Raw genomic sequence first — 22,296 nt, 5'->3', positions numbered from 1 at the left:
CATCTAGCTCTGTGCAGGTGAACGTAATCTGCTTACTGGGAATTCTACTGCACAGGATTGTCTGTAAACAACAGTCTTATCTCTGACCATTTTCTTTGCTGGACCACAAATAGTGCCATGATCAGGTGATGCAGGGAGACAGAGGCTTATTGTCCCAGCCCCGCAAACATCTTGTCCTGGATTGATTATCAAAGCACTGAGCATGCATCAGCAATTAGAAGGAAAAGAATCTACTGACGCCATCCTGTTAGTCCGCTGTGGACTTAAATGAGGTTCAGATTCAAGCTGTCGTACCCAAATATCATGAATGGAACAGATGACGGGTGGGTGGGCGGGGGTAAGGATTTAGTATGTCCACATTTAATCATGGCGTGGACACAGTGGGTTACATAAATCCACTCACAGCACAGATTATTGTTGGTAGTGTGGGACAAAATAAAATCACAGTGGCTCTCTAAGTCACACACACGGATCTTAGGCATTGATTTACTGGAAGATACGGATTTGTTCTGCATAAACTCTTCTAAGAAAGCCATGTGTGGATTCTGCAGGTGGGAGTGTGTGCGTGCTGGAAAACCTGCCAGCGTTATTGTTTCAGATCCATGTGGATAAAGCACTGACATCTGATATGAACTCTGATTACGGTGACGACCATCCTTTACAAGTAAAAGCATGATAGACAGGAGGACTGTGGATGGACAACTGAAGCTGCAGGATCCTGGACCAGAACCTGTGCATGCCTCTAAAACAGTCTCAGAGAGCCTTGTTCATACTGTAATCTCACATTTCCTGTGGATGTGTCAGCTGCACATCCATGATCCCAAAGGTGCTCCATTTGATTGGTATCCAGTGATTATGGATGCCAGTGATGTCTGATAATTTGAACTCTGTGACAGGGAGAATTATCCTGATGGAGGATGATCATGTGGAGAAAATAGTCAGTGAGTACTGAGGGCCGTAAAGTTTGCCAGTGAAGTATCCACCAACAGCAGCAGGCTGACTGCTAATACGAGGCGGATCCATGCTCTCACATCCTGCAGAGACTGGAAGTTATCAGACCAGGCTACCTTCTTCAATCATCTATTGTCCCATTTCGGTGAGCTTGTGTGAATTGTACTTTGTACTATGTTTTTAACTGAGTGATTATTTGAATGACTTTTACCGTTCTGTTCTCTTGGACCAGTCTGACCATGGTCCTGGGACCTTTGGCATCGGCTCTACAAACAGCATGCTTGAAAATTAGCAGCTTCTAATGGCGCTTTTCCACTAGTACCTACTCAGCCTCGCCTCGTCCCGGTTTTGCGCTTCTCCACTAGGGGTGGAGGCGGGTGGAGGCGTGCCGAGTTGATATTTTTTCTGTATCTATTCTGCCGAGGTTCTAAGCGGCTGAGTCGGGCTGCATCTGACGTCATCACACTACAGGCCACCGATTGGTCGGGGGGCGGGGCCGTCAGACGTTTGAATTAGGAAGCGGAAATCAGCGAAAGAGTGATTTGTGGCTTCTTGTTCATTTTATTCGACAGGCAATGGCAGCACAGAAGTCTGTTTCATGATCCAACTCTGAGGTGCAGATGTTCATAAACCTGGTGGCTGAAGAGAGAATTAAAAAGGGATCTAGACGGCGATAAGGAACGACAAGATCTAGGAGCTCTGTCACTTCATAGCTGCTCGCAGCTTCTAGCTGACTTTTCAGCAGCGCCGAGACAAACAAACAAAATAAAGCATTGCTGCTTGAAGCTTCTCTCTCTCTCATTTTTTTTCTTTTAGACATTTTTATTGGTTATAACTTAAGCAATATACACATGTTCACAGTGTTAAAGGTTATAGAGAATAAAGAATACAAGCATAGTGTGGCTGTAACATTCAAATACTACAAGTATACAAGCTCCCTCACCCAGCTATCCCTCCCCCACCCACTACCCACCTCAACCCTCCCGACGATCCCCATTGTCCCTTTGAGTCCAGATGAACATAAAAATGATTGTCCATTATTCCAGTGTAAAAAATTTAATTTAAAAATTAAAAAAAGGAAAGAAAGGGGGAAAAAAGAGGGAGGGGTGTACTATTAAATTGCAAAAATAATAATGAGGGATTTTATGAGAGAAAGCCCCCACTTTAAGAATAATATTCTAGTTGTCATTCAGTGGTGTTTGTAAATTCTCATAATACTCCAAAAAGGGAGCCCAAATTTTCCTAAAGTTTTGTGAGGAGCCTTTAAGGGTGTATCTGATTTTCTCCAGCTTCAAAAAATGCATAACATCTGTAATCCACCTGGTGTAGTTAGGTGGAGCTTGTTCTTTCCAGGAAAGAAGGATGAGACGTCTGGCAATCAAGGAGGAAAAAGCTATAATTACATGAGCTTTGCCTTTAAGGGAGTGTGTTTCAGGAATGAGTCCGAATAGGGCACATACAGGATTGGGGTTGATGACTTTTTGAAGCATTGTGGAATAGGCGTTAAAAATGTTGGTCCAGAATGTGTTAAGTTTGGGGCAGGACCAGAACATGTGGATATAATCTGCTGGTTGACCTTTACAACGAGGGCATGAAGGGTCAACAGTAGGGAAGATTTGGGCTAGTCTTGCCTTGGTCAAGTGTGCCCTCAAAACAATTTTAAGTTGTATCACGCTGTGCCTGGCGCAAGGGGAAGAGGTATATACTGTACTAGGCCAAGTACTGCCTCCCATTGATCGTCTGTCATTTCCTCACCAAGGTCATTCTCCCAAAGTCTCTTAACATCCTGCAGAGAGTGAGGGGTGATATCACATATAGTGTTATAGAGAGCAGAAATTAGAGCCTTGCGGAAAGGGGAAAATGACAGAATATTATCAATTGTGTTGTTTGCTGGAAGATTTGGAAAGGAAGTGATACTTTTCTGAACAAAATGTTTAATTTGTAGGAATCTAAAGAAATGGGATTTTGGAAGATCAAATAGTTGCGAGAGTTGTGCGAAAGATCCAACCTTGCCATCCACAAACAGATTAGAAATAGACTTAATGCCCTTTGTGGACCAAGTACCGAAGGTAGAATCAGAGAGAGAGGGTTGGAAGTTATAATTTGTTTTTAATGGGGGAATGCACTGAAGTTGTTTGCAATTTAAAATGTCTTCTGAATTGTGACCAAATTCTGATTGAGTGACGGACCACTGGGTTAGCGCAAAACTGGGTAAGAGTGGTGGGTGATGGGGCACATAGTATGGAACCTAGATCAACTGAACTATAAGCGTATTCCATTTGCACCCAGGCCTCACGTGCACTGTGTCCTCCCATCCAGTGTAACATTGCTTTAATATTACATGCCCAATAGTAGGGGTGTAACAATATATCGTGCCACGAAATTTCGCGATACAAAAACGTCACAATACGTGTCGTGGAGGTGACAAAGTGTATCGCGATATTGGGTTATTAATCTATTGTGTTGACTAGAAACGCGCATCCGACCGCGGCCGCGACCGCATCTCGACCCGCGAACCAAAATCTTACTCCGCTCAGAAGAAACTAGTCCCATTTTGTGGTCCCGTTTTGAGCTCTGAACTTTTACTTATGTAAGGCTGGTGTAGAGTTAAGTCTTACCTTATTAAATTAAACCTTTTCCAGTGTACTTTAATGTCCGCTCAACAGCGTAGGATATTAGAGCATCAACACAGCACCTAGTGCTGTATCACTCCGCCCAATCTAAAACATATTAACAACTACAGATAAACTGACTAGTGTCCCTGATTTACAGAATATAAAGAATATATTTATAAAATAATGAACCCTGAATTACCAAAATAAACTTCTTAACAAAAATAAATCTCCTCTTACACTTATAAGGTGAGCATGAATCAATCTTTTTTATGATGTAAAATTGTATGTATTTATTTACTTTTATTTATTTATTTTGTAGTTGTTAAATTAGAAAGAAAAAAGTCAAATCATACATGAGAGAAACTATTCAGTTTGTGGCAAAATATTTGTACTTGTATGAAACTGAAGATGCATAATGCAAACCTGACATTTACTTTTAGTTCAGTTTGTGGAAAATGGTTGGCTTGGCTTTCTCTTTAAACCTTAAACAGTTATAAAGCATTACAAACTGTAACAATAGGGCAAACACAGCATTGTTTTGTATTTTGTGTCTTTCAAATAAAAGTAAATTTTTTCCAGTCATATGTTCCTCATTCAAGGTTGTTAAAAAAAAAATACTGCTATAATATCGTATCGTATCGTTATCGTGACCTCAATATCGTATATCGTACCGTATCGTGAGATTAGTGTATCGTTACACCCCTACCCAATAGTAATAAATAAAGTTAGGTTGGGCTAGGCCAGCAAGCTTTTTAGTTCGTTGGAGGGCACTTCTTTTAATTCTGTGTGGTTTACCGTTCCAAATAAACGATGATATGCTCCTTTCTAATGAGTTAAAGAATGTCTTCTTAATCAGGATTGGGATATTCTGAAAAAGGTAAAGAAATTTAGGTAGTATAATCATTTTAATCAGATTAATTCGGCCAGCTATGGCCGGTGGGAGGTTCATCCATCTAACCATGTCTTTTTTACATTTTTCAAGATATTTAAAGCCCTTACTGACAATTTTAAATGGGAAATGTGATTCCGGGATTAGAGTGGCCGCCTGATTGAGAGGGAACATTTAACTTTTTTCAAAATTGATTTTATAGCCTGAGATTTTTTCGAATTAAGTTAGAATGTTGAGAATGGTAGGAACGGAAAAGAATGTTGTCTGCATATAAAGATATTTTGTGTGTTAGGCAGTGGTGTAAAGTAACGAAGTACAAGTACTTTGTTACTGTACTTAAGTACGTTTTTTTGAGAATTTGTACTTTTATTGATACTTTTATTTTTCTGTACTTTTACTTTTACTTCGTTACATTTTCAAGGAAAAAAATCATACTTTTAATCAGCTATATTTAAAATTGGACACGTCGTTACTCGCTACAAATTAAAGTCTTACATTAAATGAAAATGTAGGCTATTGTCGTGAGAACAGCACACCGGGGCTGCGCTCATAGAGTAGCCTATAAGGGGCTGCGCTCCAAGGTGGGCGGAGTTCTGCTGCATGGCTACTTTGAAGACACAAGCAGTGCTGAAAATGGAGGAGGAACGACACACGCTCTCAGAAGAAAAGCAAACTCAGCAAAGAATACATTCCGACCTGGACATGGATTCCTCTTCAGAAGAAGTCATTGCCACTAGTGCAACAACTTCTATCGCTGATTTTGAAGAAGGTGAAATACACCCGTGGCCTTACCTAGCGACGGTGTTCAGCACCGCAGGACAGGTCTTCAGCCCAAGAAGAGCACGGCTAGATTCTCGCAATTTTGAGAACCAACTGCTGTTGAAGCTTAACAGTAGACAGATAAACAGCCAGTTTGCGTACATTCAAGCATAAATTACATTGTGAGGTTTGAAAATGGATGGGTTTAGATCGTTCATAAATAATCTTAGCCTACGTGTTAGTTAAAAATACAGCACAGAATAGATACAGGAACCTATCCATTATTATTGCTTAAAAGAATAAAAAAAAGATTAAGATCATTCATAATTCAGTATAGCACTCTGTGGAGATTGTCATTTGGTTTAAAAAGAGTTGGTTTAAAACTTTATTTCCTATAGTTACATTATGGTTTCTCAGTTGTTTTCGTCAACAGCCATATGTAAAAATTGTAGTGTTTTTCTGTTTTTTTCCACCTATTCCACCATCATCATCCCATGGAGTGTCCATGGGCACCATTCTTTCATTCCACCCCTTCTAAGGTGGTTTTGGCATTTAAAAGTTCAATCAGTTCAAGAGTCTCCTTCATCCTCCTTCAACTGGGGTTGCTTAATTTTGTCACTGCATACAGCCTGAGGGTGTACCTGTCAGCGGAGCCAATGGGGTACAGCAGTAGTGATGAGCAAAGGGAGAAATTAAAATGGGGTAATGGAGACAAAAGCTAAAGGGGTCAGAATAATATCACCATTATTTAGAGTTGTAAGCAAATTCTTGGAATAAAGCCACTTTCGACAGCATGACAATGTTGGGACTTAATTTCTTTGCAATCCTTTTGAAAATAATTTTGTACTTTGTACTTTTGTACTTACGTACATTTTGTACCATGTACTTTTGGTACTTTATTATATTTAATTTGAGGTACTTTTATACTTTTACTTAAAGGAGCTTGAGGCTCCTTTTAAGAAATGAGACTCTCTAGCGCCACCCTTCACCACGATGGCCGTTGGGGGTACTGCAGCCAACAGTGAAGCCGGCACGAGAGAACGGGGAGAACGCACATGCAGCGTCATGTGACGTCACATCCGCAGCCCAGCGCGGGAAAATCGGGACCGAATTGCAGCACATTTTGCAGCAGGGGTCGGAACGCTTCATCTGACATTATTACTAGAAAACTTAAAATGTATACGGATTTTTTTCATAAATCTTGCCACAATCCGGCCTCAAGCTCCTTTAAGTAATGTTCTTAATGGGTACTTTTTACGTTTACTTAAGTCATTTTCAAGCAGAAAATCTGTACTTTTACTTAAGTACAATATTTTTGTACTTTTTCCACCTCTGGTGTTAGGCCACCTCGCTCTATACCCTGGAAGTCCTTGGATTGCCTAAGAGCAATGGCCAGAGGCTCAATGGCAATGGCGAAAAGCAAAGGTGACAGACTGCAGCCCTGGCAAGTGCCTCTGCCAAGGGAGAAATGCTCCGATTGCTGTCCATTAGTGATTACTGTGGCTAGAGGATGAGAATAGAGGAGTTTTATCCAAGAAAGAAAAGAATCATTGAAACCAAATTTTTTTAAAGTTGCAAATAAATACTGCCATTCCACTCGGTCAAACGCTTTTTCAGCGTCAAGTGATATGACCATTTCAGGGGAGTGAGACGCAGGGGAATAAACAATATTGAAAAGTCGTCTAATATTTGAGCTAGAGTGTCTATTTAGCATGAAGCCTGTTTGGTCTGATGAAATAAGTTGTGGAGCAATCTTCTCCCGTCTAGCTGCTAGAACCTTGGATAAAATTTTGTAGTCAACATTCAGCAGGGAGATTGGGCGGTAGGAGGAGCAATGGAGTGGGTCTTTGCCTCCCTTCGGTAAAAGTGCTATTGCAGCTTTATTGCAATTGTAGGGTTGGCGGAAGATGCCCAGATGACAGGGACTCATTAAACATGGCCTGGAGGAGAGGGCATAGCCAGTGCAAATTTTGTATAAAATTCAGAAGTGTAACCATCCGGGCCAGGTGTTTTGTTGCATTTTAAGGATTTGATAGCTTTTAGAATCTCTGCGCTGGACACCCCACCCCCCAGCAGGGAATTTTGTTCAGCTGGAACAGAGGAAAAGAGCAGAGAAGTGGCTGAGCTGTGAAAAGTTGTCATCACATTCAGAGCTATATAAGCTACTATAGTACTGTTTGAAAGTGTTGTTAATTTCTAAATGGTCTGTAACTGTTTCACTGCTTGATTGTAAATCTTAGGAATAAGACGAGGGAACTGGGCTTGCCGAGCTTGCTGGGCCAGTAGCTTGCCAGCCTTATCTCCCGAGTCATGAACATTAGAACAAGCTTTCGTAAGTAAGTATACGGCTTTATCTGTGGAGAGTAAGTCGTATTCCGTCTTTAGCCGCAGTCTTTCTATAAAAAGTGCTGGAGACGGGGAGGACGAGTACTGGCAATCAATCTCTGCAATGGATCGTGATATATCATTAAGTTTAGAACCTCTTGCTTTTTTTCCCCTGGAGAAGTATTCAATTATTTGCCCACGGAGATAAGCTTTCAGGGTCTCCCATAAGGTTGAATGGGAAACTTCTGAGGAGGTGTTAGTTTCAATGAAAAAATTAATTTGCGAAGAAGCATGGTTTACAAATTGTTCATCAGCCAATTGCGAGAGGGCCTGAGGCAATTGGGTAAAGCTATGTTAAATGAGACGGCTCCGTGATCTGAGATTGTAATACTATGATATGTACATGAGCTAATATTTCCCAGTAGTCTATTGTCTAAAAGTAAGTAATCGATGCAAGTGTATGTGTGATGGAAACTGGAGAAGAAGGAGAATGCTCTTTTGTTATTAAATTTAAATCTCCAAATATCAGACACACCGTTCTGAGCTATGAAATCATTGACAAATTTTGCAGATTTGGTGAGAGATTGGGCTCTGTTAGACAATCTGTCCAGTACGAAATTGAGTACACAATTAAAGGAGAAAGAGGTGAAAAAAGAGAAGAAAAAAGAAAAAGAAAACAAATAAACAAAAAAACAATGACGTAAAGACTAATGGGATGTAAAAAAGAGCATTTTCATTTTCTTTTGTAATTAATTGTGATTTCTCCAATGTCACTGGGTTTGTTTGTTTGTATTTCCTAACAAGGAAGTAGACATGAAAGAGACATAAAAAGTATTTTTATTACATTATGCATACCAAGTATGTAGGAAGGGAAAATATGACATGCATTGACATTGAAAAAAATGACCACAAAACAAAACTGAAAGAATAAAAAGAGACAGAAAATGACCTAAAAGAGAGGAACATTTGTATTTTAATTTATTTTAATTCATTTTTAAATGACACTGAATAAAGTGCTGTTCATTTAATTTTAGCACTAGAGTACTATCACTCTGTTAATGCTCTTCTTTCATATTTCAAAAACAATTACTGTCAGTCAAAACGACCTTGAAGACTCATCTTGTGTTTCTTTCTGTCCTTCAGAAAAAAAGCAAGATGCACTACCACATTGCCGTGATCATCAACTTCCTGGGTCACTGCATCTCGATGGTAGCTCTGCTCATCGCCTTCTTCCTTTTCCTGTGCTTGAGGTGAGTGTTGATCCCGCTGCCGCTGCCCCCCCCGATGGTCCTGTGTGTGAGACGTCACTGTTCTGTGGACCCTGGGGCTCAAAGCATCTCTCGTTCTGGTTCTGAAACCATGTGGTCATGGCATGAAACCTGCAATATCTCAGTCCAGCAGATGTAAAAGGGGTTTAGGCACCTGCAAAAACGAGGGCACTTTTCCACACAAATGGGAATAATAGAGCTGTCTTGGGAAGAGGCAAACAGCCTGCTGGATGGCTGCTAGAGCAACCCGGGGAGGGGGAAAGGCTTTCTCTGACAAACTGAAATAAGCCTTGCGTTAACGAGAGAAAGGTCTTAGCACCCTCTGGTATCGATCCCAGAGACACCCCCGGGGAGGGAGAAGAGCGTGAAAGGCCACAAGGAGACAGAATAAATAGAAGCGCTACAGGACTGCATTTGTGCTAAAGTTCTGTTTTGAAGCCTCAGTGGATCTAAAGACAGGGAGGACAGAGGGGAGGACAGAGGGGAGGACGGAGGGGAAGATGGAGAGGAGGATGGAGGGGAGGATGAAAGGGGGACGTAGGGGAGGACGGAGGGGAGGATGGAGGGGAGGACGGAGAGGAGGATGGAGGGGAGGATGGAAGGGGGGACGGAGGGGAGGACGGAGGGGAGGACGGAGGGGAGGACAGAAGGGAGGACGGAGGGGGGGACGGAGGGGAGGATGGAGGGGAGGATGGAGGGGAGGATGGAGGGGAGGACAGAAGGGAGGACGGAGGGGAGGACAGAAGGGAGGACGGAGGGGAGAATGGAGGGGAGGATGGAGGGGGGAACGGGGGGGGGGTGAGTGTCTGCCAGCCTGGAATAGCATCAGGCTACAGGAGGAGTTGGCATTTATTACTCACCCTTGACTTTGTAATGAAATTTAGAAGCATGTAAGGGACGGCTGTCCCCGGCGCTGTGAGGGACAGAAAGGCCGACACCCGTGTTGAGTGTTGTGAGACGAGGAGCAGGAAGAGAAAAGAGATCAGGGAGGGAAACTTTATTTTTAATGGCAGGTAGAACATTTGTAGCTTCATGTATAAAAATGAAACGAACGGTCGTTTCACGGTCATTTAGTGGCATCCTCAATGCGCTTCAAGAAAAACCTCCACTATCTGAGATATTAGAAGATGAATGTGGATTTATGACGAGACCGTGAAGGTTTCAGAAGTTCCCAGTGCCTCTGAGAAACCTTTCTTTTTTGTCATCTTTGGACAAATTGATTCATATAGAAAATATCTGCACTTAAAATGTATTCCTTTCATCTGCGCGTTGAGTTGCCTAATCAGAGCAGACAAGTTTAAGTTTAAGTTTATTTTAGACGGTACAATGCATATTAATGAACACTACATTAAGCAGTGTAAATACACCGGGTTTTAGCAGAAAGGCTAGTTTCCACCCGAAGTCCCCACAGAAAACAAAAACAATTCAGTCAAACAATACAATCAAACAAGGGAACAAACATAAAACATACATAGTAGCAAAATATATTTAGCAGCATTTAAAACCAGTATGGATTGTATCTTAAAGTGACTTGAGTCTAAAGTGACTTGAGCAAAAAATGCATAGCACGTGTGTTGCATTGCACATTGCCCTAGTACGTACGAATTAACACAGATAATTAACATTAAAACAAACTACACAAGTTTAAGCCTGGTTTAAGTTTAAGTCAGAGTTCAGCATTCACAGATGCTAAAGTTTCACTTGGATTTGAAACCCAGCTGTGGTTAACTTAGATGTCCCGGTACAGGAGCTCCGATGCATCCACACACCGTCTCTAAATGCACACTCAGTGAAAATAGTCTTCACTTCTTTAGGATCAGCGTTATCAGCGTATACCTGCGCTCAGGTGATCATGGGGAACATAATCTGGGAAGGTTTTCCAAATCACGGGGTCTGAGCTAACGGGTTTAAGGTTTGTTTTTTTTCTTCTTTCATGGAAGAAGTTCTTAAAATTGCTGATTAAACAAATTACTTACAATGAAACTATTTATATTTAATATTTAATATTTTATTTAGTATGATAAAAAGTTGTTATAGCTGTGAAAAGTATGTTTGTGCCTCGTTATCTAAAAGACAACGATCATTATGTGCCCAAATCCGTTGTGGAATCTTGCCTCTGCACCTTGAGACAGGACGTCATCGAGGGGCCCCAGAAGAAGAGAGGATTTGTCCTTACTGTGACATTAATGACATTGAAAATGAGTTCCATTTTCTATTTTATTGTCCTCTGTATCATGAGCTGCATCAGAAATTATTTGATACGTGTAAGAATTTGGATTTGATGTGGGTAAGCGATGCTGAGAGACTCAAATGGATTTTTGATTATAAAGTATTTGCACTTGCTGACTATTTGGAGAAAGCGTGGGATAGGCGAAGAAAAGTAACATATATGTAAAAATATCCATTCTGGTTTTTGATTTATTTATTTTGTTTTTCCGGTGTACATTGTGCAGGTCCCAATTAAGTGCGTGTGATATTGTACATTGATGATTTTCGGTTTCTGGTGTCTTATAATCCTGTAAGGGATGGGTCTTCGGACATGACACAAAAATAAAATTAATGAATTAATGAATTAATGAATTAATTAATGAATTAATTAATTAATTAATTCATTCATTCATTCATTCATTCATTCATTCATTCATTCATTCATTCATTCATTCATTCATTCACACAACATGTTGATGCATCCTGCCCAGTACTTCCTGTTTCAAGGGAGCGTGAACGCTTTGGAAACGTTGGGTTTCCTCACACCGCTGAGCTGCTTGTTGTTTGCTGTTGAAATCAGCAGCAGACTCGAGCCTGCATTCTAAATGGAAGTCTGCTCCTGATTGTTTTGTGATATGTATAGGTATAAATATGGGATGGAAATATCTATTTCTGGAGCAGAAATGACACAAAGCAGTAACAGGGTTTGTCGGTGGCCCGCATGCTCCTACGACGGCGAAGGTTGTATGAAAAATGAAGAGTGTGGGTCATTAGTTTTCACTTTACAACGTTTCCTTGGATCTTAACCTACAAAGGAGTTGATTACTTTTCTTCATATCCACACACGTGGAAGCTAGCTAGACCTCCGAGCACATCCGGCATCAGTGGCAGGATCTACGTTTCCTTTCCAGGTTCCTCTCATTCTTTCTGGACAAACCTTCAAGCTCTCGTTCACAAGCCCAGTGTCTCACTCGTGTCCCCACGCTCACGATGCTTTTCAACCATGACACAAAGCTTTGAAAGGTTACATTTCCTACCACACTACTTCCTTTCTCTTTTCCTGAAACCTGAGTGGATGGTTCTGTTTCCTAACGGCAACCAAACTGCAGAGCAAACAGACAACACTCGGACATGGACATGGACAACACTCGGACATGGACAACAGTTGGACATGGACAACACTCGGACATGGACATGGACAACACTCGGACATGGACATGGACAACACTCGGACATGGACAACACTCGGACATGGACATGGACAACACTCGGACATGGACATGGACAACACTCGGACACAGACATGGACAACACTCGGACATAGACATGGACAACACTCGGACATAGACATGGACAACAGTCGGACATGGACATGGACAACAGTCGGACATGAACAACAATCAGACATGGACATGGACAACAGTCAGACATGGACAACAATCAGACATGGACATGGACAACAGTCTGACATGGACAACAGTCAGACATGGACATGGACAACACTCTGACATGGACATGGACAACACTCGGACATGGACAACAGTCGGACATGGACATGGACAACAGTCGGACATGAACATGGACAACACTGACATGGACATGAGCAACACTCTGACATGGACATGGACAACACTCTGACATGGACATGGACAACACTCTGACATGGACATGGACAACACTCGGACATGGACATGGACAACACTCGGACATGGACATGGACAACACTCGGACATGGACATGGACAACAGTCAGACATGGACATGGACAACACTTGGACATGGACAACACTCGGACATGGACATGGACAACAGTCAGACATGGACATGGACAACACTTGGACATGGACAACACTCGGACATGGACATGGACAACAGTCAGACATGGACATGGACAAAACTTGGACATGGACAACAGTCGGACATGGACAACAGTTGGACATGGACATGGACAACAGTCAGACATGGACAACAGTTGGACATGGACATGGACAACAATCAGACATGGACAACAGTTGGACATGGACAACAGTCAGACATGGACATGGACAACACTCAGACATGGACATGGACAACAGTTGGACATGGACAACAGTCAGACATGGACAACAGTCGGACATGGACATGGACAACAGTCAGACATGGACAACAGTTGGACATGGACATGGACAACACTCGGACATGGACAGCACTCAGACATGGACAACAGTTGGACATGGACAACAGTCGGACATGGACAACAGTTGGACATGGACAACAGTTGGACATGGACATGGACAAGAGTCAGACATGGACAACAGTTGGACATGGACAACAATCAGACATGGACAACAGTTGGACATGGACATGGACAACAATCAGACATGGACAACAGTTGGACATGGACATGGACAACAGTCGGAGCAAAACCTGAACGTAGACGAGCTCTCAGATAAACGTCCCTGCTCTGGGTCTCTGTGACGGTTCTGGTGGATAAACAGAAAGGTAACTGGAGGCTCTACAGCAGGGTCGGCGTCATGGGGGGTCATTCGCGGGCCATGCCCCCCCAAATGAGTTATTGTGCCCCCCCACAAGCAGGCCAAGCCTTTGTGCCAAACTTTGTATTTTATTGATTACTTATCTTATTGAACGTGAAATCATCCTTCATAAATTACATTTAATTAAAACCTGTGCTTATTAATCACAAAACACAGGTTAAACATCATGACCAAATCCGCTCCGACCCGGTGTGTCAGTATCAGCCTGAATTATGGTTCCGCGTTAAATCGACGGCGTAGCCGAGTGTGTAGGGACGCGTGCGGTGTGCGTCGCCGCGTACCCTACGCCGTCGGTTCTGCGTTGGTGTGACGCGGAACCATAAATCAGCCACCGGAGCAAGGGGTTGGGGGAGCTGGGTTGATGTTGATCCGCGGACCAAACTTGTTAAAGAGCATCAAACTCACTCTTATCTACGTGGAAATAACGCTAAAATATAAAGAAGGCTTCCCAAAGTGTGATCTATGGTGAAATAGGAAAATTAAGATGTGCAACTCTTCTAAAAGGTGAGACATGCATTTAATTGACTTCATGGCGCCAGCCTTGGCGTTTATTATTACGCAAATGTGGAATGTTTGGGTCTGTCTAATTTCGCCAAATTAAATTTGGAGATTCACCGTTCACATTTTTATGTGTATGCGTTGTATGAGAGAGAGATAGAGAGGGCGAGGGAGGGAGGGAGAGACATGGCCTGTACGTCGTTGTTTTTTGTTTTTTTGCAGTTTGGGTGCACAATACACTTGTGTGTGTATTAAAAAGAGATTTTGCAGTATGTTGTGTAATTGAAACTGGTTTGCTGTGATTGTTGATGGCAAACTCATATTAAGCATTTACATCATATTGCGTTCTTGAACGGCAGTGTGTGCCCCCCCCCCCCCCCCCGCTGGTTATTATGTGCCCCCCAATTAGATCTGTTCTGCCGCCGACTCTGCTCTAGAGGTAGAATGACCTCTGATCCCTCACTTATGATTTGTGGTGGAAACTTTCACCTCTGATGCTCTTGGAGGGGAAAAAATAGCCTGCAGATTTTGTTTTTAATATTAGAAGACAACTTATGGGGAGATTACTGCTGGCAGCTGTGTCCTACCAGCAAAGTCTTGGGATTTCATTTCACCACCCTGTGTTGTATTCCCACTGGATATTTGCACACATCATGTGTTTGGATTATTAAGGGATGTGCTTATACTTTATTTCTGTCAGGAAAGGTTTTAGTGAGGACCCAACCAGGCTTTCAAAATAAAACAGGAAAATGTCAAATCCTGACAATTACCCCCTTTGTGATTCAACATCTGATGGCATCAATAAAATGTGGCTATGTATGGTTGCTTATGGTTCCATTTGCCATTATTTATCATGGCTACTGTGTACTGAACAAATATTCAAAGTACATGTTTTACTTCTTTTTCGTCACATGCGTTCGGTATCTGACATTTAAGAAAAATGATGAAGAAAGAAGACACTGCGGGCATAATCACTGCACAGATGTCCGACTCTTTGCACTCTGGCATTTTCAGACATTTCTTAATCTTTGATACAGGACTGTAATGAGAGTTTAACATTTAGCAGTATTTGCTCTTTTCAGCCAGCGAGACGAGCTGGAACCAGCAAACTTCCCAGGGCAATAAACAGTAGAGTTGAGCGTTGCTGCGGTGACATGGAGGTGGATGCAGTCGCGGGTGGCGCTGACCTCCAGAGCACTTTGCTGACAAATATGTACCTCGAGGTTATGATGCAGGTTTTAAATAGTAATGAAAGCCTTCTTCTATGTCATTAAACATTCATTAACTCTTATACTCAAACTTGATTCCCTCCGCAGAATGTGTGGGATTGTGTGAGAGGAGTGTTTTTTCCCGCCGCCCTGCTGTGTGACCACGTGGGTCCCTTCCTCCCCTCCTTCTCAGCTTTATTTCCATCCCCCCTCCCAAAATGAAACACTCTGCAAATGCACGCAGGTTTCTTTCAAACCCCAGTATTTTTCAGTGCCTCATATGAAATTGTTTCTGTAAGTCATGCCATTTATTCACCACAAGAGGAAATGTTATTTTACTATTTTTTTTCCCCCTTTTCTAGATTCTCATCAAAAGGGTCATTAACTGAAAATTGTCTTGTGCCAACAGTAATATGTTGTCCAATAACAGCCTGCTTCAAGAGGTCCATAGAAAGGTTATTTTTGTTCTTTCATCCAGGGACTGCTGTTCCTGGGCATGACAGGGAAAGTGTTTAGCCTTACGCCAGGCTGGTCTGACAGCCACGGCTCGTCAAAGGGAGGTTTTAACATTTAATATCAACGAATGTGCAAGATATATCAAGTGAGCCAGCTGAGAGCTGCTCAGGCGTTACAGTGGTGATACATCAGTAAACAGTATGGGAGTGAAGCAGAGCGACCGTGATCGGGGAGGGGGGGTATCTTTTCAGGTATCTGGTCTTATCTGTGTCCAACGTTTAATTGTACTCCACTCATGTAAAATTCATGGCGCTCTGCTACTCGTCCCCCTCCGGCTTCGCTTTTATCGTCACTGAACTTTACAGGATTGTATTTGCAACAGATTTGAAATGGCTCCCCACTTATGAACAATGTTCCTCAAGTGTTGTTATCGCATCTACACGGGCATATCCACAATAATGAAGAGAGCGTGAAAAGCAGTTTATAGGTCAGCAGAAAAAGTACAAAGCAGCAACTATTATCTGCAAGAGGGCTCACGGCACGGCGGAGCACTTGGGAACAGACGTTTGCACACACCAAGTGGTCCCGGGCCTTGAAAAGGAGAGTTCACCAGATAATGGTAGAACGTTAGAGGATTCTGATCGGCTCACTGACATTTTTTGAGTTAACTGGCGGCACAACCGTGGATGTCTTTTATAGCACACTTTGAAAACACGAGGGCCTCACTGCATGACACCATGAAAAAAAGTACAAAGAAGTCAACCAAGGCATCGGGAAAAGAGCCATGGACTTTCTCCAGTTTGATTTATCATCGGGTGCAACTTCCAGATGCCTGAAGGTCCAGCGTCCATCTGTTCAAACAATAATTCGCAAGGATAAAGAGTGTAGCACACAGCCACCATACAGCTCAGGAAGGAGATGGCGTCTGCGTTCCAGAGATGCTTTGTTGTTGTTGTTAAATGTGTAAATGAACCCTAAAACAACAATGAAACCTTGTAAAGATTCTGCCTGAAACCAGGAAGAGAGTATCATTATTTCAGTGCACCACAGCTTCTGTGCAGAGTTTAGCTAAAAGGCCACGCAGCAAGGCAGAGCCATTGCTTCACAAGATAAACACAAAGGCTCGATACAGTTTGCGGCAGCGCATCTGGGAAAAGATCTTCAGTTTTGGACACATGTCTTCTAACCTGATAACTCAACTGAAAGCCTCAGATCTCCATCCCAGCCGTGAAGTAGAAAGGTCACCTTGTTGTGGAGCTGCTTTGATGCAGGAGGAACTGGTGCACGCAAAGGTAAGATATTAGCCAAAAAAACGTTAAAGAGAGGACATGGTTGTGTCTTCCAAGTGGACAATAACTCCAAGGATGTCTCAAATTTTGTCACAAAGTAGCTTAAGGCAACCTAGTTAAGGTTGTGGCCGTGACACTGCCCTGACTTCAGACCTTGAGGGCACACATGGGCGGGGCTGAGAAGGCATACGGGAGTTCAGCTCCACTTATTCAGTCGGGAGGACTGGACCAACTGTTCAGCCGTGGTGTTACCTTAAAGGGTAACAGTTGAGAAGAGAAAGAAGGTCGTGAAAAGCTTCTGGAGGACCACCATAAATGTTTGAGCCAAGTGAAACAGCTGAACTTGTAACCTTGAAGAAAGTAATACGATTTCTCTTTTGAAAAATCTGTCTTGCCTTACACTTTACAAAAAAAAAAAGGAAAATAAAAACCTGAGAATCCTAACTGAATTCTAAAACACTCCCAAACCCTTATGAAATTTAGAAGAAACGTTAATGAGCCTTTTATGTACATTTCTGGGTGCAACTGTAAATACTTTTTTATTTACCTACTGATTTCACAAGTCGTCGCAGTTATTTTCTGAAGTTATAAAAAAGAGGTTATAAAAGAGAGTCCATTGGGTTTTGTCCAACGTTTGCATGTTGTTAATATTTGCAGCCCCTCCAGGAAAATTTTGTTGGAAAATGTAAGGAATGTTGTGCATGGAAATCTTAACAGTGGCAGTGTACCAGGAACATTCAGGGCACCGCCAGACTGTATTTGAAGTAGCTGTGGTGCCAGGTTAACCTAAAACATAGTGAGAACAAATGTAAACCACAGGCCTCAGTCATTCTGACTTTGATTTACTCTTCACGCTCCAGTGTTTTAAAGCAGACTTCCATCCATCCATTTTCCTGCTTTGTATCCTGTTCAGGGTCGTAGGGGTTGGAGCCCATCCCACATGCCAGATGTGGAAGTGTGGTACATCCTGGACAGGTCGACAGTTCATTGCAGGGTCACACAGAGGCAAACAACCTCACGGATAATTTAGAATCACCATTGGCCCTAATGTGCATGTTTTTCAACGTTAGAAGGAAGCCTGAACACCCACATCACGCCAGTGCAGGGCGAAAACACTCCACAGTGTCCAGCTGAGATTCAAACCACAAGTTGAGAGGGACCAGAGCGCTGACCACAACAATGCGGTGGTTCCCTTGAAAAGACAACAGTAAAGATTTACTTAACATAAAAGCCATGTCCAGTCCTGCCAACATTACAGACCTCACAGTCTTGAAGAGAAAAAAACCTACGCTTTGATTGCTTTCACCCTCAAAAATTCAATCAGCATTGGTACTTTTCTTGCTAAGACTAGCAATCCCAAGTATATGATTGTAGCTGTTAATATTTAACAACGATGGTCATTTACATTCAGCAGATGTCAGCATTTAAATAAATGGTATGAACAGCAAATTATTTTCCTCCACTGCACTCAGACGTAGCGTTTTCCATCTGAAACTGATCATGTTGTCACACACAAGTTGAAGCATTCAGGCGCTGGGCCCCTGGGCCAGTGTTTCCCAGCCCTGGTCCTCTGGGGCCCTGTCCTGCATGTTTTAGATGCTACCCTGCTTCTGCGCACTTGATTTTTAGGAATGTTCCTCACCAGCTTGTCATAAAGGTCTGCACAACTCTGTTGATGACACAGCTACTGATAGCACGATGCGCTGAAGCAGGGTAGCATGCAGGGGTTGGGAAACACTGCTCTGGACAACGCTGTGCTGTGCACATGCCAAAGTAGATATTTCTGTCCAGTTATTCCCAAGCGGCTACATCCAGCTTGCTACTGACAGAATGCTGGAAGTAGAGGACATTGCAGTTCCTCGACCGTCCGCAAGACGCTGGGCCCAAAGTCCAGTCAGTCTCCACTGACCCCATGTTCAATATCCAACTTTACAACAGAAATAAGCGTATTAACACCTTGACTCAACACATCTCTACATGCTCTCCCACTGGTCTCTATGGATTTCACAGCCATGAGAACTATAACTGAACTTTTGTGTACCTCATTAGGAAATGTAAGCATCATGTCAGGGACCGCTGACTGCTGTTCACAGCGAGCTGTCATCACATGGTTCTTTTAAAGATGATATGGCTTGCAGGCAGCACGGTGGCTTGGTTGTATTGTTGCCTCACAGCAAAAAGGTTTCGGGTTTGAATACCGACGGGTCTTTCTGTGTTGAGTTTCCATTCTCCAGGTACACTGGCCTCCATAACCACGGCCCAAACACATGTATGTCAGGGTAACTCCTGATTCTAACGGGATCAACAGACCACCAGCAGCAGCTCCCGGTTGGCTGGGGTTGGTCTGGGGTGTTTCAAACTGACTCATCAGAACAACCATGAGTTGCGTCACGGACAGTTGGTCCAGTCATCGTCACAGTCTGTGGTCCCCTTGCAAGTCCCCTCTGGGAGACGCTGACATCCCAAGCACCTGAAGAAAACCCATACCAATGCTTAAGTATCACACTCGTAAACATTTTCCAGTGTAACAGTGATGCTTTCTTAAAGATCTAGATACAGATGTGGCTTTAGGCACTGAGACATGACCAGCTGAGCAGTTGGCACAAGTCCTGTACGGCTGGTACCTCGACACCGACATCTCTCCAGCTTTCATGGGCTGAGAGCCAGGGTGCACGTTGGACCGGTCGCCAGTCCATCACACAAATATTAAACATGTAAATCCAAATAAATCATTGGCGTTGTAACGTCTGATAGGCCCTTCACAATTTTACTAATTGCACAATAACATCTGAACAGCCACTTTTTGTTATAGTTCTACACTTAAGTGAATTAAAAGTAATAAACCCAATGTAAAAAATGTCACCCAGAAAAGGTTCAGACATCATTCAAAACTGACCCAGAATCACAAAGTGATTTCCATTAGACTCCTAAATATTTTATTGGGCTTCTTTAAAAAAAAGAAAAGAAGAAAGCTGCTTTCAGTGCCAGTGCCTTGTAAACCTGTTATATATCTCTGTCTTCCTGAAATAGATGTTTTCTGAAGGACAAAGATATTTTTAAAGCAGAATGTTCAAGTGGAATCGACATAAATGAACCTCAGCGCTTCAGTCCTCACTGGAGACTGGAAGTGATGTATGATCTCCCACCTAAAAGCTTACTAGGCAACACCGCCCATGCAGGCCACCCAGGTCATCAGGAACCTGTCTCCATGTGCCCGTTCTGAATGTTAAAACCAAACAACATCAGAATCAATGCAGGCGCCACGTTAACAAGTGGCGCGCCATTCCCTCCTTGGGAACAGCTCCTTAATTAATTATCTAAACCCTGCAATGTGTCATCTAGATGTTCCCAGAGTGTTTTGGCACGGTAGTGAAATGACTGGGAGCAAAGTGGTCATGCAGAGGATAAATCAAGCATCATCAGTAATGGCTCTACATTTATTGTCAGAGTAGGAGATGCTACAGTCTTATTTTAATCAAGTAGGTTTTTACATACTTTTCAGTTTTGAGGCTTAAATTAAAGAAAAATTGTGGTATACTGGAGGAAATGAAATGATCTTAACGCATAAATAAACAAGCATGCATCCTCCACCAAAACCCGTGCTGTATTTCACTATTGGAACAAAAGTTATCCTGATCCTCTCAAAATCTTGACCGTCTTCTCTTTCACTAATGTGCCAACTTTTTACAAGTTTTGTCATAGTCTTGCAAACATAGAGACAAGGATTAGCTACTCTGTCATTCCATTCCCATATCAGCATCATCACTCGGTCTGCTTACTTCCACCTTGGTGACACAGACCAACTCCAGCCCTCCCTCACTGTCCACACTGCCTCCATCCTGGTCCACTGTCTGGGCACCTCCTGCATCAATTACTGCAACTCTTTCCTCTTTGGTCTTCCCCAGAAGTCCCTCCACAAGCTCCGACTGGTCCATAACTCTGCTGGGACCATAACGAGAGCCGCATCATTCCATCCCATCTCCCCCGTCCTGCAGCAGCTCGACTGGCTCCCAGTCGGCCAATTAATTCATTATAAAGTCCTCCATCCATAACCTGGCCCCACCTTATCTGTCTGAGCTCCTCCAGACGGCCACTCCGGCCGCTCCCTCAGATCCTCCTCCTCCATCCACCTCACTGTCCCCTCTGCCCGCCTCAGCACCACGAGGTGGCAGAGCTTTCAGCCGCTCTGCCACCAAACTCTGGAACTCCGTACCACCGGACATCCAAAATATCGACTCTCTTCCCATCTTCAAACCCAGACTCAAGACTCACCTGTTTAAGAGTGCCTGCTCCCTAGAAGTCCGCCTACACTGTCCTTCTGTCTTTCTCTACAGGCTGATTTTATCCATTTTTGTTATTTTATTTATCTGTTGTAAAGTGGACCTCATGGAAGGCGCTTATAAATCAAATGTTTTATTATTATTACGTTCACCACAAGAAAAAAGAAGAAATCATAATGATGATGTGTAATATGAGTGAAGGATATAACTGGTGCATGAGAAGTATCAGGAGTTAATCCAACAATCACTGCAGGAGTGAGGAAAAGAACATGAAAGATGTAATGTATCATTAACGCTGACAAAGTAGCGTATCATTAATGATGACAAATTGCATGTCACAATGTTCAGCTTTTCTCCCAATTCATACCCTTGGGGAAGTACATCCCCAGCAGCTAGCAGCCGTAGGAAAGGAGGTTAGTCAGTTTAGTTCATACAAAAGAAGAAGAAAACCTCCCCGCTGCTTGTGGCGCAGCTGCCTCTCTACGAAAGGCAGACTGGTGATAACGCTGCAGAATATCAGCCACTGCAGGCGGGGCAACAGAGGCCATAACTCTGCAAGATGTTTTATGGGACTAGAAAATTGTTGCCCAGGGACCCCTCTGAGTCAGCACAAAGCCGATGTATGTGATACCTATGAAACAGGATGAAGTCACCGCACCGAGCCGAGTCACAGGTGACCTGTGTAGAGCGGAGCCACGCAATCGGGGGGCCAACAATCTCAAAAGTCACTATTTGTCGCACCATCATAAAGTGTATTTGGCATTAAAAGAATATGTGCACATCTTCATAACATTCCACACTGAAGTTTTTTTAATTGATGAATTTATTTCAGTCATTCCACCATCAACCAAACTCATATTCAACTGTGAGGACAGGTGCCAATAGTCTATCTAATATATCTGCTTTTGAATAATACTCACTGAATTAATGTTAGCCAGTCAGTCCATGTCATACCACAGAAATGTGATTGTGTTGCATGTTCAGTAGTGGAATAATGTACCGTGTATGAAGGGGGCA

The 22,296-nt window shown here is 42.9% G+C and overlaps 1 protein-coding gene across 2 annotated transcripts in view; it reads left to right on the top strand.

The window, feature by feature from the left end:
- The window catches only part of crhr1 (corticotropin releasing hormone receptor 1), a 149,715-nt gene that overhangs the window by 81,204 nt on the left and 46,215 nt on the right, over positions 1-22,296 (top strand). For both annotated transcript variants that reach the window (XM_061708459.1, XM_061708458.1), the window contains exon 6: positions 8,683-8,789. In XM_061708459.1, the coding sequence (XP_061564443.1) occupies positions 8,683-8,789 (107 nt within the window). The remainder of the gene's footprint in view (positions 1-8,682; positions 8,790-22,296) is intronic.

Source organism: Cololabis saira, chromosome 19, assembly GCF_033807715.1.
Source record: "Cololabis saira isolate AMF1-May2022 chromosome 19, fColSai1.1, whole genome shotgun sequence".
NCBI classification, from domain to species: Eukaryota; Metazoa; Chordata; class Actinopteri; order Beloniformes; family Belonidae; genus Cololabis; species Cololabis saira.
The sequence above is the reverse complement of the archived record's forward strand: the minus strand, read 5'-3'. Positions and strand labels throughout refer to the sequence as shown.